At 42.8% G+C, this 24,519-nt stretch overlaps 1 protein-coding gene across 6 annotated transcripts; it reads left to right on the top strand.

Moving 5' to 3' along the window:
- The first annotated feature begins 95 nt into the window (after nt 1–95).
- Nucleotides 96–24,515, top strand: cracd (capping protein inhibiting regulator of actin dynamics). 6 transcript variants are annotated; one of them, XM_034229983.1, is made up of 10 exons: nt 96–251; nt 11,372–11,540; nt 11,787–11,919; nt 12,011–12,166; nt 13,715–13,930; nt 14,047–16,252; nt 18,550–18,600; nt 21,377–21,558; nt 21,662–21,824; nt 22,971–24,515. In XM_034229983.1, the coding sequence occupies exons 3-10, from the start codon at nt 11,878–11,880 to the stop codon at nt 23,129–23,131; spliced, it is 3,177 nt and encodes a 1,058-aa protein (XP_034085874.1). In that variant the 5' UTR covers nt 96–251; nt 11,372–11,540; nt 11,787–11,877; the 3' UTR covers nt 23,132–24,515. The 6 variants fall into 6 exon arrangements, with proteins under 6 accessions (XP_034085874.1, XP_034085875.1, XP_034085872.1 ...); XM_034229984.1 differs by lacking the exon at nt 96–251 and adding an exon at nt 3,099–3,252; XM_034229981.1 differs by lacking the exon at nt 96–251 and adding an exon at nt 7,477–8,035.
- The last annotated feature ends 4 nt before the right edge of the window (nt 24,516–24,519 follow it).

Genomic DNA, 24,519 nt, shown 5'->3' with positions numbered 1-24,519 from the left:
CTTTAATTACTTCCGAAAAGCACGAGCTTACGTTAGAGTAGCGTGCTCGCATCGTGACGGGAGCTCACTGAGTCTCTGTGCCGCCGACCCTCGCTTTTCTCTCGCAGCCACACCCTCCCTTCTCCATCGGGACTGACTGTGCGTGCGTCTCTCTGTCGGGCACCCGCAGCATCAGCAACACAAAAGGGTCGGAGCTGCCGGAGTTTTACCTCAGCGCCGATCACAAAGAGGCATCGCGTTGGGAAAAAAAGGTGCTGGGATTTCCCCCTCTTTTCTTCCATATTGTATGTCTTTTATGCTGATTGTCTTCCATGTTCACGACGCTGATGACCTTGTCACATATCGCACCTCTCATCTCGCATTGACCCGATTGCATCTTCTGCTCCATCCTTCACAGATGTGTGTATGTGTGCGCGCAGGAAAGGGCTGGGACTTTCAATTTCATCCGATTTCAAATGCGCAAACGCCGATGTCAACAAGCCAAAATTGTAATTGATCGTTAGTAAATAATGCACATCAATTGAAGGCTGTATGGATTTCATATGTGTCAATATGATAAAGAAAAGGCCAGATTCTTTGTTCTCAGTGCGTCTTTTATTCTGCAATTAATACTGTAATCCCTGCGGCATGCATACACTAATCTGCCATTAACGGTTACGTATTGATCCGTGCCTTTAGGTCAGTGTTGATGTTCCACAACAGCGAACCGTGGCTTTCTCCAAATGACACACAATACAGCCTTAGAAATGCAGGATATCTGTGTCAGCTGGAGAACCATGCACAGGCCATAATATGCTGCGGGCCTGCATGTGCGAAAAATGATATTATGGCTTTATATTTCCACAGGCAATGTGAAGGCTTTTAAATCATTGCTGCATTACTGTCATCATCAGTGGACTCTTGTGCTGAGACATACAGGCAGGGGGAATAGATGGCAGTTTGCCAGAAATGAATTCATAGGCTGCTGGTGTTGGATTTATGGTGCTGGTTTGAGTCAATTGATCCGTTTCATTTTTTGATTGTCTGCCCTACAGGCAACAATGTGGTATTTTAGCTATAATCTGTGATCTTTCTATTGGTGTTTATGTGCTGATGGATTACATATTAAGACACAGAGCTGTCATCCGGGTCTGTTTTTTGCAGGAGAAATAGGGAAGAGATCTCATAGTAAAGACTACGTCACTGGTTCAAGAGTAGTGTTTTATAAAGTACTGCAATGTCCAGCTTCATATTCATCCTGAAGGTTTAGATTCTCAGATGCACTGAGCTGCAAAGTAAGTATATGTCATCACCACCCAGACGGGGTGGTGATGACACTTTTTCAGAAACATCTGTGAAGTGCTTTCGCAATGCAAGACAGCATCTATTTTCATTTAACACCCTTTGACCTCAGATAAAGCTGCAACTATGGATTTGATTTAATCACCACGAGGCAGGCAAACACTGCCTGATTCATTGTTTTCTGTGTGTTTAAATGTCAATTGATTTTCAATAGCCGCATATTTGACAACAGGAATGGAAACTCCCGGCTTGTTAAAAATAAAACGCTTACATTCAAAATTAAATGGAACTGAAATGTACTTTGTACAAAAAGTACAAGTGCTCATGTTGTGATGCATTGGCCTAATAAAATGCGTGATTATCATTTAAAACTGTGTTTTACATAGGAGCAACTATAAGCTAAAATAAATAAATGTAATGATTAAATGCTCACATCTAAAGTGTAATGATCTTATTGTTAAACACTATTTCTTAGGTATCCCACATTTATACTATATAGATTATTTTTATTTCCTACAATTTCAGTTATCTCTGCTCTTAATAATGCTCTATGCAGTATGTATTCCATTAAAATGTATGCTGATATCAAGATGTAAATGATGTCTTTAAGGCACATACCGTAGGTCACCCACATTATTCCAGTGTTTATCGTAAATAACCAGGAATTGGATCAAACCAGCAATACTGTGATGATTGCCTTTGAACGTGGTGTATGTTTCTATTTAACGTCACTGCAAAATGAAAACCCTCTACATTTAACCATGAAATAATTAAAAACTATTTATGGTATGACATATGTGAACATATTATGACCTTAATATTCTAAATGGTTTACCATATAGGGCTAGTGCTGTGGCTGCTACAGTGTCATTGAGCATAGCAGGAAGTGTTTGCTCTTGAAGTGAAGTCATTATGACTCTCTGCTTATCCTATGTGTGAATATATATGGAGGTGAATATCTTAGTGAGAGTTCGTTTATGCTGCTTATACTGGGGGTTTCTATTTCTGCACACAGTCAGTCAGAGGAGCATGCAGTCTGTCTTTGAAGTGCGATGCTGCTGTAATATAGGCAGCTTCCAGGTTAGTGAAGCCCCATCATTACCATATCCCTTTGAGGCTGCAGTGTGAATCTGCCAAAACTAGGGAGTGGGGGAGCTGTCCTTATTACACATTAACACTACGCTGATGCACACATCCAATAGAAAAATTAAAATGATATTAAGGCTGCCACAGTCAAGGAACTAAGCTATTTTGACTTGATGTTGAATGCTGTAAAATACTAATCACTGTAAGACAATGACATACATTTATGCCCCTTGTATTGATAAGCAGTTGTGGTGCACCGTTGAAGACTATTGTAATCACACATGTGCATACGCGGTTACTGTTAACCCACAATGAAAGCCTCTGTGCATCAGCCAGAGGAAATGATGAATGCCAGTCTGTTCTCCTGCACTGACTATCTGGCGGGGGAAACAAAGTGTCACTTTGTGCCTCCTCAGCACAGCAGCACTAACTAACAGACACAGGAGAACGCCCATCTCTCCTCGCTCAGCGCTCACTCTGCCTCGCTGACACACCTCCTCCCCTCTGACAGTACATGTGCTTCACTCCAACACGCGTCATGAACCCACACCGTCACCACTTCTCCAGAGTAGGCGTCTTTTAGAACTGCAATCAAATTTTAATCAATATGAGAATATTAAGGGATGTTTTCCCTGTCACTTTCTTGCACACACACACACACACACACACACACACACACACACACACACACACACACACACACACACACACACACACACACACACACACACACACACACACACACACACACACACTTGCTCACACACACAACTTTGCCTTCACTGCATCTGACACCTGACTCCAGGTAATGCCCTAGATCCACAGTGACAGCAGGCAGGTGGAACGACTCATAGATACCCTCGCACACAGAGCGCCTGCATAACGGTAAGAAAGCACTCTTATACAGAAAGTTACAAAAAATGTTAGGTAAAGCTCTCTGATGTAGGTTGACTTTAAATATAGCTGCCATTGATTCTTTGTGTATTTTTGACTGTGTGCATAACCCTTATAGGCAGCTCATGTCGTACTGTGTGATTCAGTGAAGTGTAAATATATATCTGCACTTGTGATATTCATAGTTGACATCAACCAAAAATGTATAAGCTACAGTGTTAGAGATGCTCAGGTATGAGACGACAGCCGTTCCTGTTTGTTTGCACGCTTGAGTATTGTCTCTTAACAATTGGCTAATGTGGAAAATATAACCATGGTCATGTGATACATGGTGCGTGTCACTCTGAAATCCATTGTTTCTCCACATTGTGGACAAGTGCCAAGAACACCTCACAGCAAAACGTTTGAACAAAAATAAAACGTTATATAATTTAAGGAGGTAGTGTGTATTGCCGCACTGTTGGACTGGGTCGTTTGCAGTCCTGTATTGCACTCAAAGCTAGTACTGCTGGTTGTTTAGTATCTATTAACAGGTTGTAACCCACATTTGGTGGGATGGCTTAAGGATTGGCAATGTTTGTTAGTCAAGTGGTCTACTGCTTTGGTGCAGACTGAAAAATGTCAACAACTAGAGGATGGATTACCATGCAATAGTTCATGTTTTCTGGAAGATGCATCCTACTGACGTTGGTGATGCCCTGACTTTCTCTGTAGAACAATCAGCGGGTCCACATTTTATTTTGTCAATGCGATATGCAAAGTTGTTGGGGTATACATACTTGTTCAGACCTCCCCACCTAGAACACATTCATAGCTTTGCATTGAATTGTTCACATGGAAAGTTGTGTTAAGAAAGAAAAAGAGAAAGCATGAGAGAGAAACCCTGCGTACTTTCTGTCTTCCAAATAGCTGGTCAATATTGGTGAATGTCAGCTTCTGAAAGTAACAAAAAAGGTCGAGCATAGCCCCATTATTTTAAGTCGGTTCTGCAGCCACTTGACCATCCGACAGGCGGTTCTGATGAAACATGCTGACAGCTCTCATCTTGGTAATACTCTTTTCCTCAGCTCTAACTGAAGCTGGGTCCGACATGCTGAGCTGAACGTGTTCACTGACACACATGGGGCTTTGTTTTCAGCCATGCATGAACATTAGCTGTTGGCGCTTTGCTTATGTGTTTACTATCTTTGTTCCCTTTACAATCTGAATCACGCAAAGGTGAAGGGATTTGAGTTATACAATATGTCGGTATTTTGGTATTAAAATAGGCCTCTGATGTGATTAAAATAGATACAGACCGAGTTTGTTGTCATCTCAATATCACCCAGTTGATCATTTGGAGATTCCAACGGCACGTGCAAAATCATAACGGAAATGTGCAACAATTATATAATAGTTAAAAAAACACAACAGAAAGTAAATGCTAGCAAGAATGCCAGTAGAGCAGTCTGTGATAAACAATGATAACATGGATGACTTTTAGAGTTCAACACCACACGCCGACAGACTGCTTTTATATGTTATTTTTGGTTTCACATGTAGCAGGTATGTGGAACATTTCAATTAAAATGTCAAAAGAAAATTGAATGAAATGCAATGTGTATACAGTATTTCATGTTTCATCATTAATACATTAAAATCATTTAACTGCAGAGCTGTGTAGCATTATCACAGTTCAGCCGAGGACATATTTCTCTGTTTGAATTGTTTTTTATTTAGGCATTTTAAATATTCCCTGGAGATAGACATTCCGTGGATGCTTTGGACTGTGTCCAGAGGATGCTATTTTTATGATTAAAAAAAATCCTAACTTAGAAGTGGCAGCAGCAGCTGGTGGAATCAAGGCCTTCTTTCCAATCTATCTGGATTTAGTTTTGTTCAAATAAGATATGTTTTCAGAAATAAGAACTCTCCTGATCCTTAAACAGGCTCCTGTGGCAACTACCAGCATGTCCTGACTTGCTTTACTGTCAGTACTGTCAGCAGTAGTGACTGGCTGAGATTATGATTAATCACCACACACACATGATATTAATTTTCCACATGTGTAAATGCCCAACCCTTTTGCATGGCGTGCTCCAACACTTGGTTTACTTGGAAACTCCTCCGTTGTTCTTTGTGCTGCTCAGTGCAGCTGCAGTTGAAACACCAGCAGAAACACATTCATGTGTACGCCAAGTGAACTATTTCAGTGTGTTTGTAGAGAGGAGGATTTGGTGGGAGGCTGCTCAAACTTCAGAGAAAGGTGGAGATTGGGACAAAGAGTTGATGTTGATGAGACTAGAGTCTAGACCCTAAAAGAGTGACGCAATAGTGCAGTATAGATTTCTGATAGAACATTTTAAGTGCTTCCTCATCTAACCCCTCCCCACGTCACCCCCTCATGCCATGCTAATGTTTCCCGTCGTGAGTGCAACTGACAGATCTAACAAACCCAAACTGTCTCTGTTCTGTATTTATTTCACCGTTTTCTCCCAAAGCAACAGCGGAGGCAGCATCAAGGCTCTTCTGGGTAAAACAAGCTTTGTGCAAAAGAACAGATCGATGTTCCCTAAGGTTTTACTGCAGTGGTGTGCAGCCGTCTCGAGCTGTGCAGCTGAAATAGGTAAAACACGGCTCCGCCAAGTCCGTCCGTCTGCTTTGTCAGCAAGCTACTTGTGCTGTGAGGTTATGGCACTTAACCGCTACAACACTAAGAAGCCATGCCTTTGGACGTTGTAGTTGTCTGGTGCAGAGATGTGTCACCATCCAAATGATGTTGAGCTGTTGGGTCGTTTACAGAGCGCAGCATCGTGTTATGCCGCCGCCATACTCTGATGCAGCTGTATCCTTGTCAAAGGCATCTCTCTCTGCTTCTGTAGAGCACATGGCTGCTCTTCGTGCTTTTCTCATCCCATCTCTAGCTGACCCTCAAGTCGGTCCGCTGCAGCAAACAGACTGCAAACACACTCCAGTACACAAAATAACAAGGCACACACTGACTTCTTATCACACTTGCTCAACATCAGGAATTGCAGCCAATTCCAGTAAATAAACAAAACAAGATTTCACAATATCTCTCTTTACACCAGCAGACACAATCAAATACTGTCTGTGTTCCAACGCCCGACTACCAAACATGCTTGTTCGCTCCTTGTTCTACGCTGGCAGGACAAAGAGCCTTTATTGGGTCGAGACATTTCTGAGAGAGTCTGTCCGGCTCTGTCCCCGTGAGGAAGGAAGCCCACGGCATGCTGATCCAACTGGAGACAGCCGGCCTCTCTCTGTCTCTCTCAGTACTGTCTCACGCTCTCTTTTGATTCTAACGCTGCCGGCCTTGTGGTTTCACACACATTTCCTGCTGCACATCAGAAAACCTCTGGCTCGGCCAACATGCTGCAGACAAGTGTGTGAGGAGGCAGTCTGTGCTGGTTGGTGGCAGTCCACAAAAAGTACCCTGAACGCAACACTTTTGTTTTTGCTCCCTTTTTTCATGAGATGAACTCAAAGATCTAAAACATTTTCTATATACACAAAATAACCATTTCTCTCAAATATTGTTCACAAATCTGAAAAAAGCTGTGATAGTGAGCACTTCTCCTTTGCCGAGATAATCCATCCCACCTCACAGGTGTGGCATATCAAGATGCTGATTAGACAGCATGATTATTGCACAGGTGTGCCTTAGGCTGGCCACAATAAAAGGCCACTCTGAAACGTGCAGTTTTGTTTTATTGGGGGGGTCCGAAAACCAGTCAGTATCTGGTGTGAGGGGTAGGGTTAGGGTTAGGGTAATGTTGTGAATCGAGTGGCCTGTGTTCGTCGTCCATAACATACGCCTGCCCATACCATAACCCCACCACCACTATGAGCCACTCGATTCACAACATTACCCTAACCCTAACCCTAACCCTACCCCTCACACCAGATACTGACTGGTTTTCGGACCCCCCCAATAAAGCAAAACTGCACGTTTCAGAGTGGCCTTTTATTGTGGCCAGCCTAAGGCACACCTGTGCAATAATCATGCTGTCTAATCAGCATCTTGATATGCCACACCTGTGAGGTGGGATGGATTATCTCGGCAAAGGAGAAGTGCTCACTATCACAGATTTTTTCAGATTTGTGAACAATATTTGAGAGAAATGGTTATTTTGTGTATACATTTTTTTTTTAGATCTTTGAGTTAATCTCATGAAAAATGGGAGCAAAAACAAAAGTGTTGCGTTTATATTTTTGTTCAGTGTAAATAAGAGCTGGTTTGTGTGGTTATTCCTTCCGCGGATCTCTTATCATTGGAACATGTTCAACGCCGGTGCTATTAGTTTCTTCTTTTATTGGTAATTACGGAACTTTCTGGAGCTGTATTATCTTATATGTGGAGTTGACTAATTCTGCATCAACTAGCCACAACAGAGTGGCTTCAGGGGGCTTATGTTGCTTTTAAAACAGCAGAGGCTTTATTTAGTGGTATATATGCTAAACAAATTATCCACCCCGCATGTGCTTGAATGATGCTAAGAGGGAATGGAGAGCAAATAAAAACAACAAAGTCCAACTGCAGCGACCCCCCCTCACAATGTAAACATTCAGGGTCACTTTCCTGATCTCTCATATGGCTCTGCTCAATTTTCCGCTCACACTTGAACTCTCCTGCAGTACAGACAATAACATCATCCACATGCTCACCTCCTTCTTCTCTCACCACAGCCAAGGTGTGCTGTGACCATGGCAACGGACGCCACGGAAACTAAGCACGAGATGCTTTTAGAGGTAACCGAATCGAAAGGCCCAGGTAAACAGGAAAAAATTAGTTATTTTCAGCGACATCTTAAAGAGACAGTGTGTCAAAGTGGATTCAGTGATCACATCATGAGGATTAAATGACCTCTGTCACTGTCTGTTCAATGTGTTCCATTGTCTCTTTAAGATCTGCATGGTGTGGTGATGGGTTTGATTCAGCCTTTACATGCGAGTGGTGTGCTGTGTCCACTTGACGACTTCTTTGATCTCCTTTACCTATACTTCTTTTTAGGTGATGTCTGTGCAAAAAGAAGAAAAAACACACAAAGATGTTATGTCACTTACATTTAGTGAGTGTTATGATGCTTGTTTTTATGCTAACAGGCTGCTGGCCGTTGTTTTCTATATTGAACTGACAGATATTAAAGCGTTATTTATCTTCTCATGTAACTAGAAAGCCAGAAAAGGGCATTTCCAAAAATGTTAGACCTGCTTGCATTAATATCAGAACATTGTGCTGTTGCATCGTGTGCATTTAAAAAAACAAAACATGTTTCTTTCCACTTTAAGTTGCCAGATGTTAAATATTCTCCTGAGGACCTGGGTCAAAACGCACTGCATCGCAAGCACACAGGAAGTCAGAGTTAACCTCAGTTGGTTGGGTGCTGCTCTGTAGAGTGCTGCTGCTGCTGAGTTGTCTACGCGGCAGAAAAAAATTGTCCTTTCTCGTTTCACGCATGAGTGTGTGAGCATGCCCACGGCAGTGCATTATGGGCTTGGGATCAGAGTAGAAACACTGGACGGGCACTGATGCTGGAAGAGCATTCTGCAGGGAAGCAGACCATCTGGGTCACATCAGAATATCCCCTCACATATTCTCAAAACTGCAAAGACTCCCGATTTGGGAAAAAAAAGGAAAATATTTCTACAAAAATATAAATTCATGAGAAATTTGCCAAAGATTTCTGATTAATTTCAAGTCCTTCTTTAGACATAAAGCTAAGGAAACCAATTTAAAGCTAACCCACCTTTATTAGATCTTCAATCTGATGTAAACATCAAGGTCCTAAATATGATTTACCCATGGTGAAAATTAAAATCAAAAAGGGACAAAAACATAAGAGAGAAAACAAGGAAAATATTAAAACAGTGAGGTCTCCTCGTCATCACGCTGTAATATATCTCAGAACTGATTGATTGCTGAGTGATACAAAAACTGAACTGCAGGATTTCCCAAAATGTCATGTCATTGTTTTAGACAAACGACTTATTGATGAATCAAAAGAAGAATCAATTGGTAATGAAATCAATTGTTGACTTCCAAATTCCTTATGTCTACAAATATACATTGAAGGAGACCTTAGTAAACCTTAATGTGTATTTTTGTCCAGAGTTAGATGAGTGAATTAAGACCATTATGCAGCCACCATTAGCAGCCTGTTGGCTTAGACTCGAAACAGTAAAACATATACCATTGCTTTGTCCAAAAATGGCTAAATCTACCAGCATCTCTAAAAGTGAACACCAAGCCTCTAATCTTTACAAAACAACTGTAAAAACAATACGTTATAGTTTTACTGGGTTTAGATGCTGGACTATTCCTGTGTTGGGAGCAGCACATAACGCCCCAGTAGAACCACAAATTGTTTACACATTGGATGTATGATTGAACAACAAACATATATTCATATTTATGAAGTAGTAAGAGACTCTTCTCCAAACATATGACTGTGGCTGCAAAATGAGTTTAGACATCTGTCACAACTGTATTTGTCCCAGTCTGAAATGTTGCCTTTTATACAGATACAGGGTTTTTGTGTAAAATAATTGAATATCTGGTAGACAATTGATTTCTGGTGGCGTGTGGCGCAGTGGGTTCTATGTAGGTGTTCGGATCAGGGGGTCACAGGTTCAGACCCCACTGCAGTCAGCATGTCGTTGTGTCCCATGGGCAAGACACTTCACCCCAAATTGCTCCTGTGGTGATTGTCCGCAGTATTGAGTATGTAAATCGCTTTGGATAAAAGCGTCTAACAAGTAACATGTAATGTCATTTCTATTGATTATTTGAGTGACACTCCTAGAAGACAAAAACTGTTATTTTTAATTGAACTGCTTTTCATAAAGGCGTACAACAAAATAATCCGAACAAACACTTCCCACTCTGTCCTTAAAGTCCTATGTTTGTCAGTACACAAATACATACCAAGCACTTAAAACTCTCCCACGCAAAAATATAAAGAGTTGAGACTGTACATGGGGAAATTAGTTTACTGTATCATTTCCCATGATGCCTCTGGTACAGTGAGCAGCATGCAAAGTGAAATCCCACACCAGTTGCTACTTATAGCTCTGAAAGGGATACCCACAGAGGCCTGAGAACGCCTGTCTGCACAGTGGTGTAGAGTAGCTCTGTAACCTCACCCTCTTAGTTCATGCAAGGGACCTCCATGAGTACACGGAGACAAAAACAAAACACACAGAGACTTACAAAGACACACAAACACCCTTTATTATATTTAATTTAACCAGAAGATATCTGTTTACATTTTTTCGAATGACATCATGTCAACAAATCTCTTCTTTGGAATCCCATGGAGTGATTAGAGCAATGTTTTCCCTTCAAGCAAGGGAAAGTTTAGCTTATGTGTAAGAGTTTACAACTTTCTCACTTGGAAGAGGATGAGGATATAGAAATATCATTCAAAAGTCCAAAAGTTTCATTACTTTCACGATTTCCTCATCAACCAGCACTTACAGGACTTTATTGCCGGCTGCTTTGCTTTATTGCATAGGTCAGGACAAGGTTTTTTTTTGCTAGCACATTGCACCGGAGCGATTAGCAGTGACATGTGTCATTAAGTTATAATGGGGGTTAACACCCATTAGTTTTGCATTAGATAATACACTTGTATCTCTTGGAGAGGCGTTATCTATTGAGGCGATGCAGTTAAAGTCTGATAATCAGCCACACATTTAACGTCAACTCCTTGGGGCCATGCAGACAGCTTGGATGTCGGGTTTTCACTGCTTTCCTTTCTCTCAGGACCAATCATGGATTTGGCTGTTTTCAGTCAGTGAATCAGGGATTTGTTCCCTATTTCTCTCAAGCTGCTATACTGCTGTGTGGGTGCTCCCTTTTTCTGCGTGTTGTTTATCTTTCCCACTTCTGTTTGAACACTAGTAAGTACGAGCCAAGGTTTTCTTCTCATTCCATCTGCTATTTTGATTTATTTTCTTCAAATAAAATCAATTGCATTTCATTATCCACACACACGCATACAAAAACACGCCCATAGGCACCGGCCTGCTCCTTATCTGAGGATATAAAGATTGATGATCTGATTGCATGTAGCCGTGGTTGTCATCTATTCTCTTTTACCCGCAGAGAGAAGACGACAGGGCAAATTCCAGCCCTTCAAACGACTATTCGGGAGAAAGAAGAAGAGGGAGGCCAAAGGGGGCTTTGATGGAGCAGAGCTAAAGGCCAGTTTTTCTACCGGGGAAGTGCGCAATGGAGTTGTATCTGACGATGAGGAGTCCAGTCAAAATCTGAGGTAACTACAGAGATGAAGTTTCATTTTGTGATTCTATTCTTATGTGATACATAACGAAACAAAGCTTGTCCTTTTGCCATTGTGCTATTGCTCATAAAAACTGCAATCACAGGTTTTATTAGAGCCCACACAGGAAGTTACATCATATCATTTTCTTTCACTTCCAGTAAAGGGAAAGTGTTATAAACCCATTCTGCAAGTTGTTGGCAGTAATGACACCCTGAAGACATTCTTATTCTTCCACAGGGATTTGAATCCCATCGGATCACGAGCCCTCTCACACGACAGCATCTTTATTCCAGAGGAGCCGGCGGCCGAGGCCGCTCTAGATCACAGCATGTCCCAGGAAAACGTCTCGGATAAAGTCAGGAATCTGCAGGTGGGCCTTGTGGCGGTGTGCACTCAATTGCTGAAGAGTTATTTTTCAGTCTACAACCATAACATGTTTACTTTTTCTGTTGGTCAAACAGAAGCAGATAGCACAAGGTATAAAGTTTGGCCAGAGACCTCCTTCTTTAAGGAAAAGCGAGGGAGATGAGGGAAGTTCGGATGAGGAAGAGGTCCCTCGGAGTCCTCTGAAGGTTCTGGCCCAGGTAGAAGCCGAGCCAGCAATCACAGAGCCAAAGGTAATAACTTATTAACTTATGCATTCTGATGACGATTTGGTTCAGTTTTGAAAGGAGCTCCATAGATTTAATACACCACAGTCACAGGTCACGTGGAGTACTACTGCATGTGTGGGTAAAGTTGTATACAACCTTTTGTGGCTGCAGGGGGAGCTGTGCTAAATTAGGTGTTATTAACTGTTGTCATTTATTTGATGGCGTATTGTAGATAAAAAAAGAAGCTGCGGGGAGGGAGATAACATTCAGGGAAAAGCCTTTCATATTTTCTGCGGTTAAAGGAATTAATGAAATAAAAACATGAGTACTTCCTTATTGCTAATCCAGTTGCAAAGTACAATTTGGTAAGGCCATCCAGTGCATACAAACACACAGCATCTGTAGTGTGAAGAGGTTGATCCTTTCTTTCATTTGTGACTTCAGAGAATTTATGAGTTTCTTCTTGCAAATGTACCATTTTGAACTTGGTATTCCTCGAGTACTTCCCCACCTAGCCAGACCCTTATTTGCTTTAGGCTACGTTAGCCGCTAGCATAATACACGCAAATCTTTACATATCATTGGTCACAGTTGCTTTTTGGGTAATATGTGCACAATGTGTTGATGAGGAAAAAGAAGACAATAATTACAAAAATTAAAGGTGGGGTAGGTAAGTTTGAGAAACCGGCTCGAGATACACTTTTTGTTATGTTCCATGGAATGCTCTTAACATCCCGATAGCAATGAATATCTGAAGTGCTTTGACAAAAAATCCATACAAAATGTAAGCCGTAGTACTGCAAAAAGCACGACCAACCATCTGAGCCGGCCCGGCTAAAGTAACCGGATGGCCTACCTGCCTGCAGTGTTGCCAACTCCATAGTAAGGAAAGTAGCTATTGGCTGTCCGGAAAGTCGCCAGAAGTCGCTAAATGACGCCATCGCCTAATTTGCATATCATGTAATGGCGGCTGTAGGAGAGAGCATGGTACCTCTACCATGCTCAGTACAAAAAACGTTCCCAACCCTTCAAGGTCCTTGAAGGTCGGGTCCCGCGGCTCGTTAACTGCAGAACAATACGTGAGTCTCCAAACACCAGAAAAGTCCCTAATAACACCATTATAAATCGTTAGATTAGTCGTTAGTCGCTTTTGACACAAATAAGTAGCCGGAGGGTTTGGAAAGCCGCCAAATGTAACGAGAAAATCGCCAAGTTGGCAACACTGCCTGCCTGTCAGCCTTCCATCTGTGCACACATTTATATCGTGCCGTCATTGGTCATGTGCGCGTTCGTGTGTGTTGGAGGAGGGGCTCTGTAAGGAAGTGGCAGATTTTTTCCGGTTGTGTATTTTCAAATTCTAGCGCACTCGAGCTGGTTTCTCCAAAATTACCTACCCCACCTTTAATGATCTTCAAATGTATTGAATCTAAATTGATCCTTTGTTTTGCAGTCCAAGTCTGACTGTTTAATATTATGAGTGCAATGCATTATCGGCGGAGTACTCTTTTAAGGTATTTGCACAAAGATTTAATGCATTTGAGTTTTTAATAAAATGTGTTTTTGTGACAAAAGCAGGTCCAGGGGGCTCATCAAGCCGGACCTCACAGCACCCCAGTGAAGTCAACCAGGTCCAAACGAGTTCTTCCGCCCACTGGTACCATCGAGTCCATCAATCTGGACTCTGTTCCACAGTCTGTTCCTCGCCTGGACAACACCGCTGCCAGGCATAAGCTGTCAGTCAAACCCAAAAACCAGAGGATTTCCCGCAAACACAGACGGCTTACACAGGTGAGTCTACCCACGAGTCGTCTCAGATAAGCATGTTTTGGGTTTATTCTCTGACATTTCATACCCTTTTTTGGGATTAACAAAATAGGAGCTAATGCTTTTTTCCACATTCCCAGGACCTCCAGGAAGTTGATATTCCTGGTGTGTTGCAAGAGGACTTCGAAGCAGCAGGTTTCTCCACAGACGCCCAACGCAGAGCATCTGTTGAGTCCCTAGGAAGCTTCAAGAAACAGAGACTACATGAGGAGGAGAGACAGGAGACGAGGAGGAGGAGGGACCTGGAGGAGCAGAGACTCAGACAGGAGGAGGAGGAGAGGAGGAAGAGAGCAGCAGAGGAGCTGAGGCTGCGTCAACTAGAGGAGGAGAGGTGTCGTAAACAGCACGAGGAGAAAGAGAGAAAGCTTAGAGAAGAGACGGAGAGGAGGAGGATTGAAGAGGAGAGAATAATTAGAGAGGAAGATGAAAAGAGGCGACGAGAGGAGGAAGAGCGGATGCGAAGGGAGGAGGAGGAAAGGAGGGTGCGGGAGGAGGAGAGGAGACGAATGGAGGAGCAGAGGAGGAAAGAGGAAGAGGAAGAAGCGAGGAGGCAGCAGGAGCTCGAGGCTGAGAAGAAGAGGAAGCTAAGAGAGGAGGAAGAGCAGAGGAAGAAAAAGGAGGAAGCAAAGAAGCTGAGGTTGCAGGAGATTGAAGAAAATAAAAGGTTGGAAACGGAGAGGATGAGGAAGGAGGAGGAGGAGCAGAGGAAGGCTGAGGAGGTGCGCTGGAGGGAGATGGAGGAGAGACAGAGGCCTTTCTCTTTCAAAGTTTCCTCTGGAGATAAACAGATTTTGTTCCAGAAGGTCAACCTGACGCCTGTAACGCCGACGTCCAGCTACCAGAGCGCTGCTGCAGCCGAGCGAAGAGAGAGCGCGTCCTCCTCTGAAGGACCAGAGTCCCCCAACCTGCCAACGTCTCCATTCGTCCCCCACACCGCCATCCTGGTGACGGGCGCCCAGCTCTGTGGGACGGCCGTCAATATGGACCAGATCAAAGACAGCGCCTGCAAGTCTCTGCTGGGTTTGGGAGAGGATAGGAAGGCCCAGGGAACACCACCGACCAAGAGCAAGACCTCGCCGGACCGCAAGTCTGGCAAAACCAAGTCCCTCAACGAGTCCTCACTCTCTACAGACCAGTCTGTCCTGGCAGAATGGGCGAGCATCAGATCAAAGATATTCAAGGGGGTGGAGGAGGGGAAATACGACGAACAGCAAGAACAGAGCAAGAACCAGCCTCAGCCCGGCAGCGAAGACACGCCTGCGTTCTCCCACACCAACCTCAGGAAGACCATGTCCGCCAGCGCCAAGTTCTCCATCACTCCTGCGAAGAAGAAGTTTGGAGATTCCAACAGGAACTCTGAGGTGTTTGGTGCCGAGGAAAAGGAAGCAGGAGAGGAGGGTTCTTCGCCTGAAAGCCCCATCGCAGCCTCCCCGGCCCCAAGCAGCAAACCTCAGAACAGGACGAGTAAAACCGTCCGAATCGTAGAAAGAGGGTCAGAGGAGTGTATGTTTGCCAAAGACCTCCCCTCTTTCCTGGTTCCTAGCCCTGGAGGTAAACCTGAGGCGGCAGAGTTAAAGAGCAGGGGTCGAAGTGAGACGGGGGCGTCTGAAAGTGGAGAGGAGGGAGAGGAGGGAGGCCAGGAAGGCGACGACAATCCTTCGCCATTCGGCATAAAGCTGAGGAGGACCAACTTCTCCCTCCGCTTTCACAGCGAACAGTCTGCTGAGAAAAGGAAGAAGCGCTACAGTGCTGGGGATAGCTTTGACGGCGTCCCCTCCCCGCTCACCCCCATGGAGACAGACTCTGATACCTCCTCTGTCTTTTCTGACAAATCCATTAGCCCATCATCTCCGCAGAAAGAAGGCGCGGCGAGCAAGTACTTACACGCATCTTCCTCCCCCGCTGTGCCTCGGGCGAAACCTGGAAAGTCTTCCAGCTCCAGCACACACAGCGAAGGTGAGAAAGTGCTTTCCAAGCCACCCATCTACAGAAGACCAACCACGTCACCCAAACCAAGTGGAGCCGTCCCCACCCCTCCCCCGTCGCCGCTGCCTAAGGAGGTCCATGTTGTTGACGCTGTGATTCAGAGGACAGGGGCCGCAGAATCGTCCAGCCAGGAGCAGACCCTCAGGAGTGAGGAACATTCAGCGGTGGCTCAGCTTCACCGCAGCAGCCAGAGCCAGGTCCGAGAGGAGGAGGAGCCGAAGGAGAAGAGATCCTTCTTCCCCTCAATCAACATCCCCTGGAGAGAGAAGACAGACAGGAAGGCAGAGCTCATCAAGAAAGGTCAGCGCTACTTAGATATAGCACTATAGTTCTAATCTGGAGTCCTTGGTTTTTTATTTAGCGTCTCTGCATGGCTTAAAGCAGTGTTTCTCAAAGTGTGGGGCCGCAGAGATGTGATAGGTGGGACGCGATGAACGAGAGATTATTATTATTAGGCCTTTTTTTTTTTTTTTAAATACATTTTTTGGACCTCAGGCCGGAATCGAACCTGTTCCTCATGGGCGGTAGTGGAATGTTACAGCCGGAGACTCGCAATGGCGGTGGACTTTCACTGCGGCGGTGGATGCGGTACCAGGTGCTGTGAAAGTCCACGGCCCACCTATGCCAGAGCCAGCGGCCCACCGAAGGCAGCAGCCCACTAACGGCAGCGGCCACCGGGAAAAGTCACGAATCTCCCGATGGCCAATCCGAGCCTGCTCACACACAACTGAAACCAAAATCATTTACAGACATTAGGGATCGACCGATATGGCTTTTTCAAGGCCGATACCGATTATTAGTAATCAAGGAGAGCGATAACCGATATTTGGAACCGATATACATTTGCAGTAAAATCAGAAAATCTTGGTGTCAAAATGTAGAATAACACAAACTCCAACACAACTCAACACAACTTCTTTGAAATGCATTTAAGCATATATTATGTTTAATTAACTTTTAAACATCTTACAACTGGTTTCCTCTCTGTGCCCTTTTCTTTAGTGCAGCCATCTGCAATGAGTTAGAGAGAGAGACAAGAAGTGGGGCTGCAGGCTGACATGCTTAACTAACAATAATGCTTAATTTATTATATCTGTCTATCTAGCATAAAATCCCAATAAGCTGCTAGCAACTGCAAAACACTAGTGCTAGCTAATGTTTTGCAAACTATTAAAAGTGAGGCTATTACAGTAGACCTAACGTTAGTCTAGGAGCCTCACTTCTAATATTTTGCTAAACATTTGCTAGATACATGTTGGCTAGCTAATGAGCTTCACATATCAACCTGAAAAATAGCGAGGCTCCACTCGCAGCCCCTCCCCTCCGCACCAGTTACTCCGCTGCGAGACGCTGCACGCACCCCCAACTCTGACTGACTTCCCGCGTCCCTGTGTAACTGGGAAACTGATAGAATTGGATCATAAGATCGTGGTGTTTTTGCAACTTCAGCATAGGGGATAGGGATGTTTATTGAACTTCGGTTTAACACATGTATGGCTCTGCCGCTCAGCGCTGCTGCTTGCTTCAGTCTGTGTCGGCGTTCTTTCGCACCTGCCTGTAATCTGAGAAGGTCCCGCCTCTCTGGCTGGCTCCCGCCCGGAAAATCTTCAGTAATAGCCTATCAGATAGCGCTGTGGGCGGGACATTGCTCGTGTACACAGAGTGGTGACTGCAGCCAGAGAAACGGCCGCATCAGAGCCAAAGTTTTAAATTTGATAAAAAAAAGGCCGATACCGATAATCGGTCAAATGCGGAATATCGGCCCCGATAATCGGCTTGGCCGGTTATCGGGGCCGATAACAGACATATGTAAAAATCTCTCATACACACATGTGAAGCGCTCTCTCTCTCTCTCACACACACACACACACACACACACACACACACACACACACACACACACACACACACACACACACACACACACACACACACACACACACACACACACACACACACACACACACACACAGCGTTGCAGTCGGGAAGAAAAGCAATGTGGAGCGGCACCTCACCACTTCATAAGGAGTTTAACCGTGACACTTTTCGAAATCCCGTTTGTGTCCCCCCACTTTACAAATAGGCCTATGTTTATTATTATTTTTTAACGCAAGCCGTCATCGCCACGGAGGAGCACACAGCCTCTGTGAGCGAACGAGACACAGAGAGAGAGTGATAGAGCTAGAGAGAGCACACCTTTATCTATTTAATATAGTTGTAAAAAATAAAGTAAGAAATCATTCCAATGTGTAGGACAGTAAAAAATAAATAAAAAACAGTTTAAAAGGAGAGTGATTAGTAAAATATGCATAAATAAAAAGAAAGAATGCTAACTAACACAAGATAAGAATAAACAACTTTAAATTATTTGTTATTGGTTGTGATCATATTGTAAAGATGTTTGGATTATTGAAAAGTATACAGCTCCCTTTCATCGGAGTGTTGAGAGCTGTATCCATACATTCATTTTGTGCTCAAAGTGCACCAGATTGATGCATTTAACTTCAGCATGCCCCCGGACCCCCCTAGAGGATGTGAGGTCCACCCCCCCAAATAAAGCAGGTTAAAATAATTAAATTGAATACATTTTCTTTCAGTAAACCCTGAAAACGGGTCCCACAGACCCAAACAGCACACAAAGGTTAAAGGTAAGCATATAACAATGTTAAAATGTGCTAAATATATACACTGCAAAAAAAAGAGGAGTAAAAGTAGCTCACGACTTGTTTTATTTTTTGAAAGTAGCTCTCATCCTAAAAAAGGTTGGAGATCCCTGTTATAGAACGATACATTTGACAATTTTAAGCTTGGCCTACCATTTTATTGGAGCGATGAGGAACAGGTGGGGCTTGAAAAGGCCCACCTGTTCAAAGTGGGGAATGACAGAAAAGGTTTGAGGCTAGTTTGCTATCATGGTTATATGCATATATATTTCTTGACAAAAGATAGACAAGAAAATGTCTAATGACAATGTGTGCAAGTAAAACAAATAGCAAGTATTTTATTATCGATAATAATAGTCGTTTGTTTCTTTATTCATCGTCTGGTCATAAAAATATCGGGAAATAGCCCAAAATATTCGTCCTAGTTTGTCAAAGTCCAACGTAGTGTCTTTAAATGTCTTGTTTTTTCATTCCAAAATCAAGAGATATTAAGTTTTATATGCCATAAAAAAATCCATATTTTGAAAAGCAATTTGATAATGCTAAATAAATCAATGTTTTGGCCATTTGTTCTGCCATTTTAGCCTGAAAATGTACTTTATGATTCATCAGTTTCTGAAGATCGACTAATCGTTGCAGCTCTATATTAGATGCTCGATTCTACTGTAATGTCCTTACAGTAAATATAATAACAATAATAATAGATTTATTTTGTAAGCGCTTTTACAGGTGCTCAAAGTCGCTTTACAGAAATATGTAGATACCTTAAACCAGTTAAGCCCCATGCCCCCGGTACCGGGGGCAAAACGCAACATCTTGCAAGAAACAGCGTATGAGGGCTTCTTAGGCAAGGCAAGTTTATTTATATAGCACTTTTCTGTACGCGACAATTCAAAGTGCTTTACAAAACAAATTAAAAGACTTTTTAGGAATAAATACAGTAAAAACACATTATGTAATGGCATTTTACAACAGGCATTACAAAGCAAAGATAATAAAATAATAAAAATAAACACCACAGGTATACATGTTTAAAAGGCATACTGTAGTGCGAATGTGAGCAGCTCAATTAAAAGCAGCGGCAAAGAGATATGTTTTTAGTCTCGATTTGAAAATAGTAAGCGTTTCTGCGGACGTGCATGATTTGGGTAGTTTGTTCCAGATAGTCGGGGCATAATAGCTAAATGCTGCCTCTCCATGTTTTGTTACTCTCTGAACCGATAGCAGACCCGTCCCAGAAGACCTGAGACACCTTGATGGCTCGTAATTATGTAGGTGTTCAACAATATACTTTGGTCCTAAACCATTTAGTGCTTTAAAAACTAGCAATAGTACTTTAAAATCAGTTATTGGGCCGACTGGAAGCCAGTGTAAAGATTTCAGAACCGGACTGATGTGATCCACTCTTTTAATGTTACTGAGGACTCGAGCAGCAGCGTTCTGAATCAGCTGCAGCTTTCTGATAGATGTTTTTGTCAGCCCTGTGAATACACTATTGCAGTAGTCGAGTCTACTGAAGATAAACGCATGGACAAGCTTTTCTAAATCCTGCTGTGACATTAGTTTTTTAATCCTAGATATGTTCTGCAGGTGATAGTAAGCAGACTTAATAACTGTTGTAATGTGGCTGTTAAAATTCAGGTCTGAGTCCATCCTAGATTTCTAGCTTTATTAGTTGTTTTGTAGTCTGCCGACTGAAGCTCTGCGATTACTTTTAATCAATATTAACATTGAACAAACTATGAATGTGTCATACCCACTTAACGGGAAGAAACTCAGCTATCAGACAATATTGACAATGTTTAGCTAAACGAAACACAAGGGTAATAACAAAGGCTCTGAATTAGCCCTGAGCAAAAAAATGCTAACGCGAAGCAAACACAGACATCACACAACGTAGCTTTACGGAGCAAACACGGGAGAAATGTCTTAACTTTTGCTGTTTCTTATCACAAGTTGTGTTCAATGGCATTCCAATTATAAAAACGCTGCTGAAGGTTAATCCAATGTGTCTAAAATTATTACTGATAATCCATCTTCATATTTATGTCAATAACGGAGTTTTCATATATAGCTGCTATGATAGCTACCAGAGTGTATGACAGCTTCCGGTTTTGGGCATTCTGGCTACACATCACTCTATTCACCAATGGGTAATGTTTAGATGGATTTGAGGAACTTCCCCTCGATTCCATTGGCTCTAACGGTTAAAAAGAGGTGTCAATCATCAAAATCGACCGAGGGGGGCCAGAAATATGGAAAATGCACCCAAATGACCCCAGAAGCGTTTTTTGTTTGCTAAACCTCTCTAAAAAGATAAAATGTCTCTTGTTTGGCATCAATCTTGATACAGGGTACTTATTATATGTTATAGTTTGGATTCCTAAAGCTTTTAGTCTACTATCCCATCATTCAAGGGTTTTCACTATAAGTAATGTAGTTTTTTGGACGGACACTATAATTTACATTTTATTATTATGTTCAATCTAAATTTACTTTAAAATAAAACAATTCTATATTGATTCTGACTCTTCTACATCCAACTCACAGGTTTATCATTGCTTTGAGAAAACATATTATTAATGTACCCCTTTTAGAAGTGAAGATAGGCAATTGTTCTGGGAGTGTCATTGTTCTGGGAGGCCTGAAAAACAGGCTCGGGGCTCAACTGGTTAACAATATTTAATATTTGAGAACCTTGGCTCTGATCAAATTATGTTTTGCCTCAGTAATGTATCTATCTTCCTTTGTCTTGCTGCAGAAAAACCATCCTTACAGAGCAGGCACTCACTGGACAGTTCGAAGGTCCAGGAGAAGGAGGGGCCCCTGTGGATCACACTGGCTCTGCAGAAGCAGAAGGGCTTCAGAGACCAGCAGCAGAACAGAGACGACCGCCGCAGCCACAGAGAGGCCAAACTGTCTGAGAAACAGGGCAGAGACAGTGTATGTGCCCCTGGCTAACTCTTTACACACTTTGTATTCTTTCTGACATTCAAATAGTCTTTCAATATCCGTCTGCTCATATGATCACCCATCTCTTCTGCAGGTTACGCTGGTGAGCCCCACAGAGAGCAGAGGAAGCGGCAGCACCAGTCCGTCCTCTAAACCTCAGACCCCAGAGAAGCCCAAGAGACCGGACAGCCTGCTGGGACGCTTTGAGAGGCGAGAACACCTGAAGAAAGCCAACACCTTACCCAGCTCTGTCACAGGTAAGACCTGCACGTCTAAGGATAGAAGATACATACTGCAGATATGATTATTTCAGTGAATTTTCTAAATGTATTTGGGTAACATTTTATATATTCCTATATGAAAAAATTATCCTAAAAATATTCAGATTAATCCATATTGGATAACATGTCAGCTTCAACCATAAATCAATATTTCTCCATGTTGAAACTCTTATATATTTCAACAATGTATTGATTAAAAAATAGTATATCACACAAGGATAGAGCTGCAGCAATTAGTCCATTTTGTAGATCGACAAGAATTAAGAAATCACTAATTGTTAAATGGTAACTTTTTAACTTTCACATGATAGTAAAGTGAATATTTTGTGGCTTGACGGTTGGCTTGTCCAAGTAAGAATTTAGTCAATTCTGAAGAGCACTTTGTTTTTTAAAGGTTTCTGATGTTTTAAAGACTAAATAGGCCTACGGTATATGGAAAAGATCATCGAGGCACTTATGATAATGCAGATAACACCTGCAGCTAATTCAGTTTCATTTAAAGGATGGATGGATGGATGTCATGCTTTTCTGGTTATTACCCGTCCCCTTGTGTGTTATGTGGCTTTTTCTGCATGTAAACGGTCTGCAGAGTCACAAACCCTCAAAGTACACCCTGTAGCGAGTACAACTCTAAGAAAATACCTGTCTATGCTGCCCCTGAACGCCTCGTTGGAGATTTCTCTTTTTCCATTTTCTATTTTTCCATTTTCTATTTTTCCATTCATGGGTATAGTGACGTATTTGGGTATAGTGACGTAACATTACGTCCGCGGAGCCGTTACGTTAAGTCCGCGGATTGGTTCACACACACACACACACTCAATCTTTTCTCAGCTGCAGCTCTGCCGATTTCTCAGCTTTTGAGACAGGTGTGTGTGTGTGCTCGGGCTGGGAGGGGGAGGGGGGGGTAGGAGCTCCAACAAGCCGTTTAGGACAGAGAGTGAATACACATACTATACAGAGATGCTGTATGAGAAACCAATGTGAGTTTGGAAGATTGCACAATATAAATCTATTCTAGAAATGGGAGCTTTAACTTCTTTGATAAAAGCATTGGAACGGCTTTGTGGTATGGTATAACAAAAAGATGTGTAACTACTGTCCTTGATTTTGTTGTCCCAGTTGAGATTGCAGACTCTACACCGTCGCCCCCTGCTGTCAAGGAGGTGTCAAAGCGCTTCCCCTCCAGTGACTCTCCACAGGTCTCCACGGAGCCGGCCTGGCTGGCCCTGGCCAAGAGGAAGGCCAAAGCCTGGAGCGACTGTCCTCAGATCATAAAATAACTTCCCACTGGACTCTGGCCTGCACAAAGACTGCACACTGCCCCGGACTCTAAAGAACCTGAAGTGTCACCATCACCTGACCCCCCCCCCATGAAAACCCTCCTGACTGTGAAACAAGTAAAGCCCTCCATCACCTCGTAACCCCACACACACTGGCTGGTACTATTATCATGTTAAAGTGCGCTTCACATTTAAATACTTCAATACAATCGCACAGATATATGTAAACAATTGTTGCGCGCATGCAGATTCTGTATACAAACACTAAATATGTCGCAGTCCGGGGGGCAGGAGCCAATCAAATCATGGCTGGCCATCGCAATAGCCAACCCCAATTTAGTTTTTTTATTTTGTAGCCAACTGTGTCACAATGGTTGTAAATAAATAATTTGCTCACACGTGAAAAGGTAAACACTTCTTTAGTGGAGAGGTGAAGCTCTGACATATGACAGTGTTTAATCAACAGAGGGTAACTGTCTGATTAGTTTTTTAAGGGCTACCAGTAACAATAAAACGACACGACACTGTTGGATCTGCTTTTTGACGTCTGATGGAAGTGTTACAGTTGTTGGTATTATTTATGTGAAGCAGCGGATTTATCTATGTTGAAACGATACTGCATCTTCTCTCTGAGCCTTGTTGGTCATGTACAAAAGAAGCCTTTCTTTCTCTCTTTTTCTACTCATACTGGAAACCTTAGCATAACAATTCTCACTGTGTCCGTGATGACTGTGATAGCTGTCAAAGAGGCTATTGTACAATTTTGCCATTATAAAGTAACCTTACATCTGTCATTATCACACGGTGGGTGCACCTAAACACAGCACTGAAGACCAAAAGTGTTACTGGGCATTTACAGTGAACTGCACATGATCCTCCCCACAGCTGTGTGATGATGTGGTTTGGATTTATTTTGCTTTGCTAATGAAAACAGACACAACACCTGCTTGCTGTAACATACAATTATTGTAGCTGTCCTCCCGCAACACACTAGTGTTTGTAGGCTTACGCCATCACTTCCTCGTAAATGTGATATGATCTTACGCGATATTGTAAGCATTTCCTCCTATGAAAAAAAAAGAATCCTCCAGCTTTCTCATTTCCTGCCACTCACTAAATGATCTGTATGTATGTAAGTATGAACTGTACGGAAGTCAAAGGCGTCTCCAGAGCTTCGGTCAGAAAGAGTCACTTTATCATTTTGTTTCTAACGGTCGTGGTCGTGCACAATAGTGTAGTGTACGCAGTGTTAAATGTAACGAGAAAAATGTTTGGTATTATTTGCACTTTTTTTCCCACTTAGAGATATTCATGATGACATTCCTAAAGAAACACAAAATGTTATGAATAATGTAAATTAAATACTGATGTCTGAACTGAAAAACTCA

Source organism: Gymnodraco acuticeps, unplaced genomic scaffold (genome assembly GCF_902827175.1).
Source record: "Gymnodraco acuticeps unplaced genomic scaffold, fGymAcu1.1, whole genome shotgun sequence".
Lineage (NCBI taxonomy): Eukaryota > Metazoa > Chordata > Actinopteri > Perciformes > Bathydraconidae > Gymnodraco > Gymnodraco acuticeps.
This window is presented reverse-complemented; position numbering and strand designations above follow the sequence as displayed.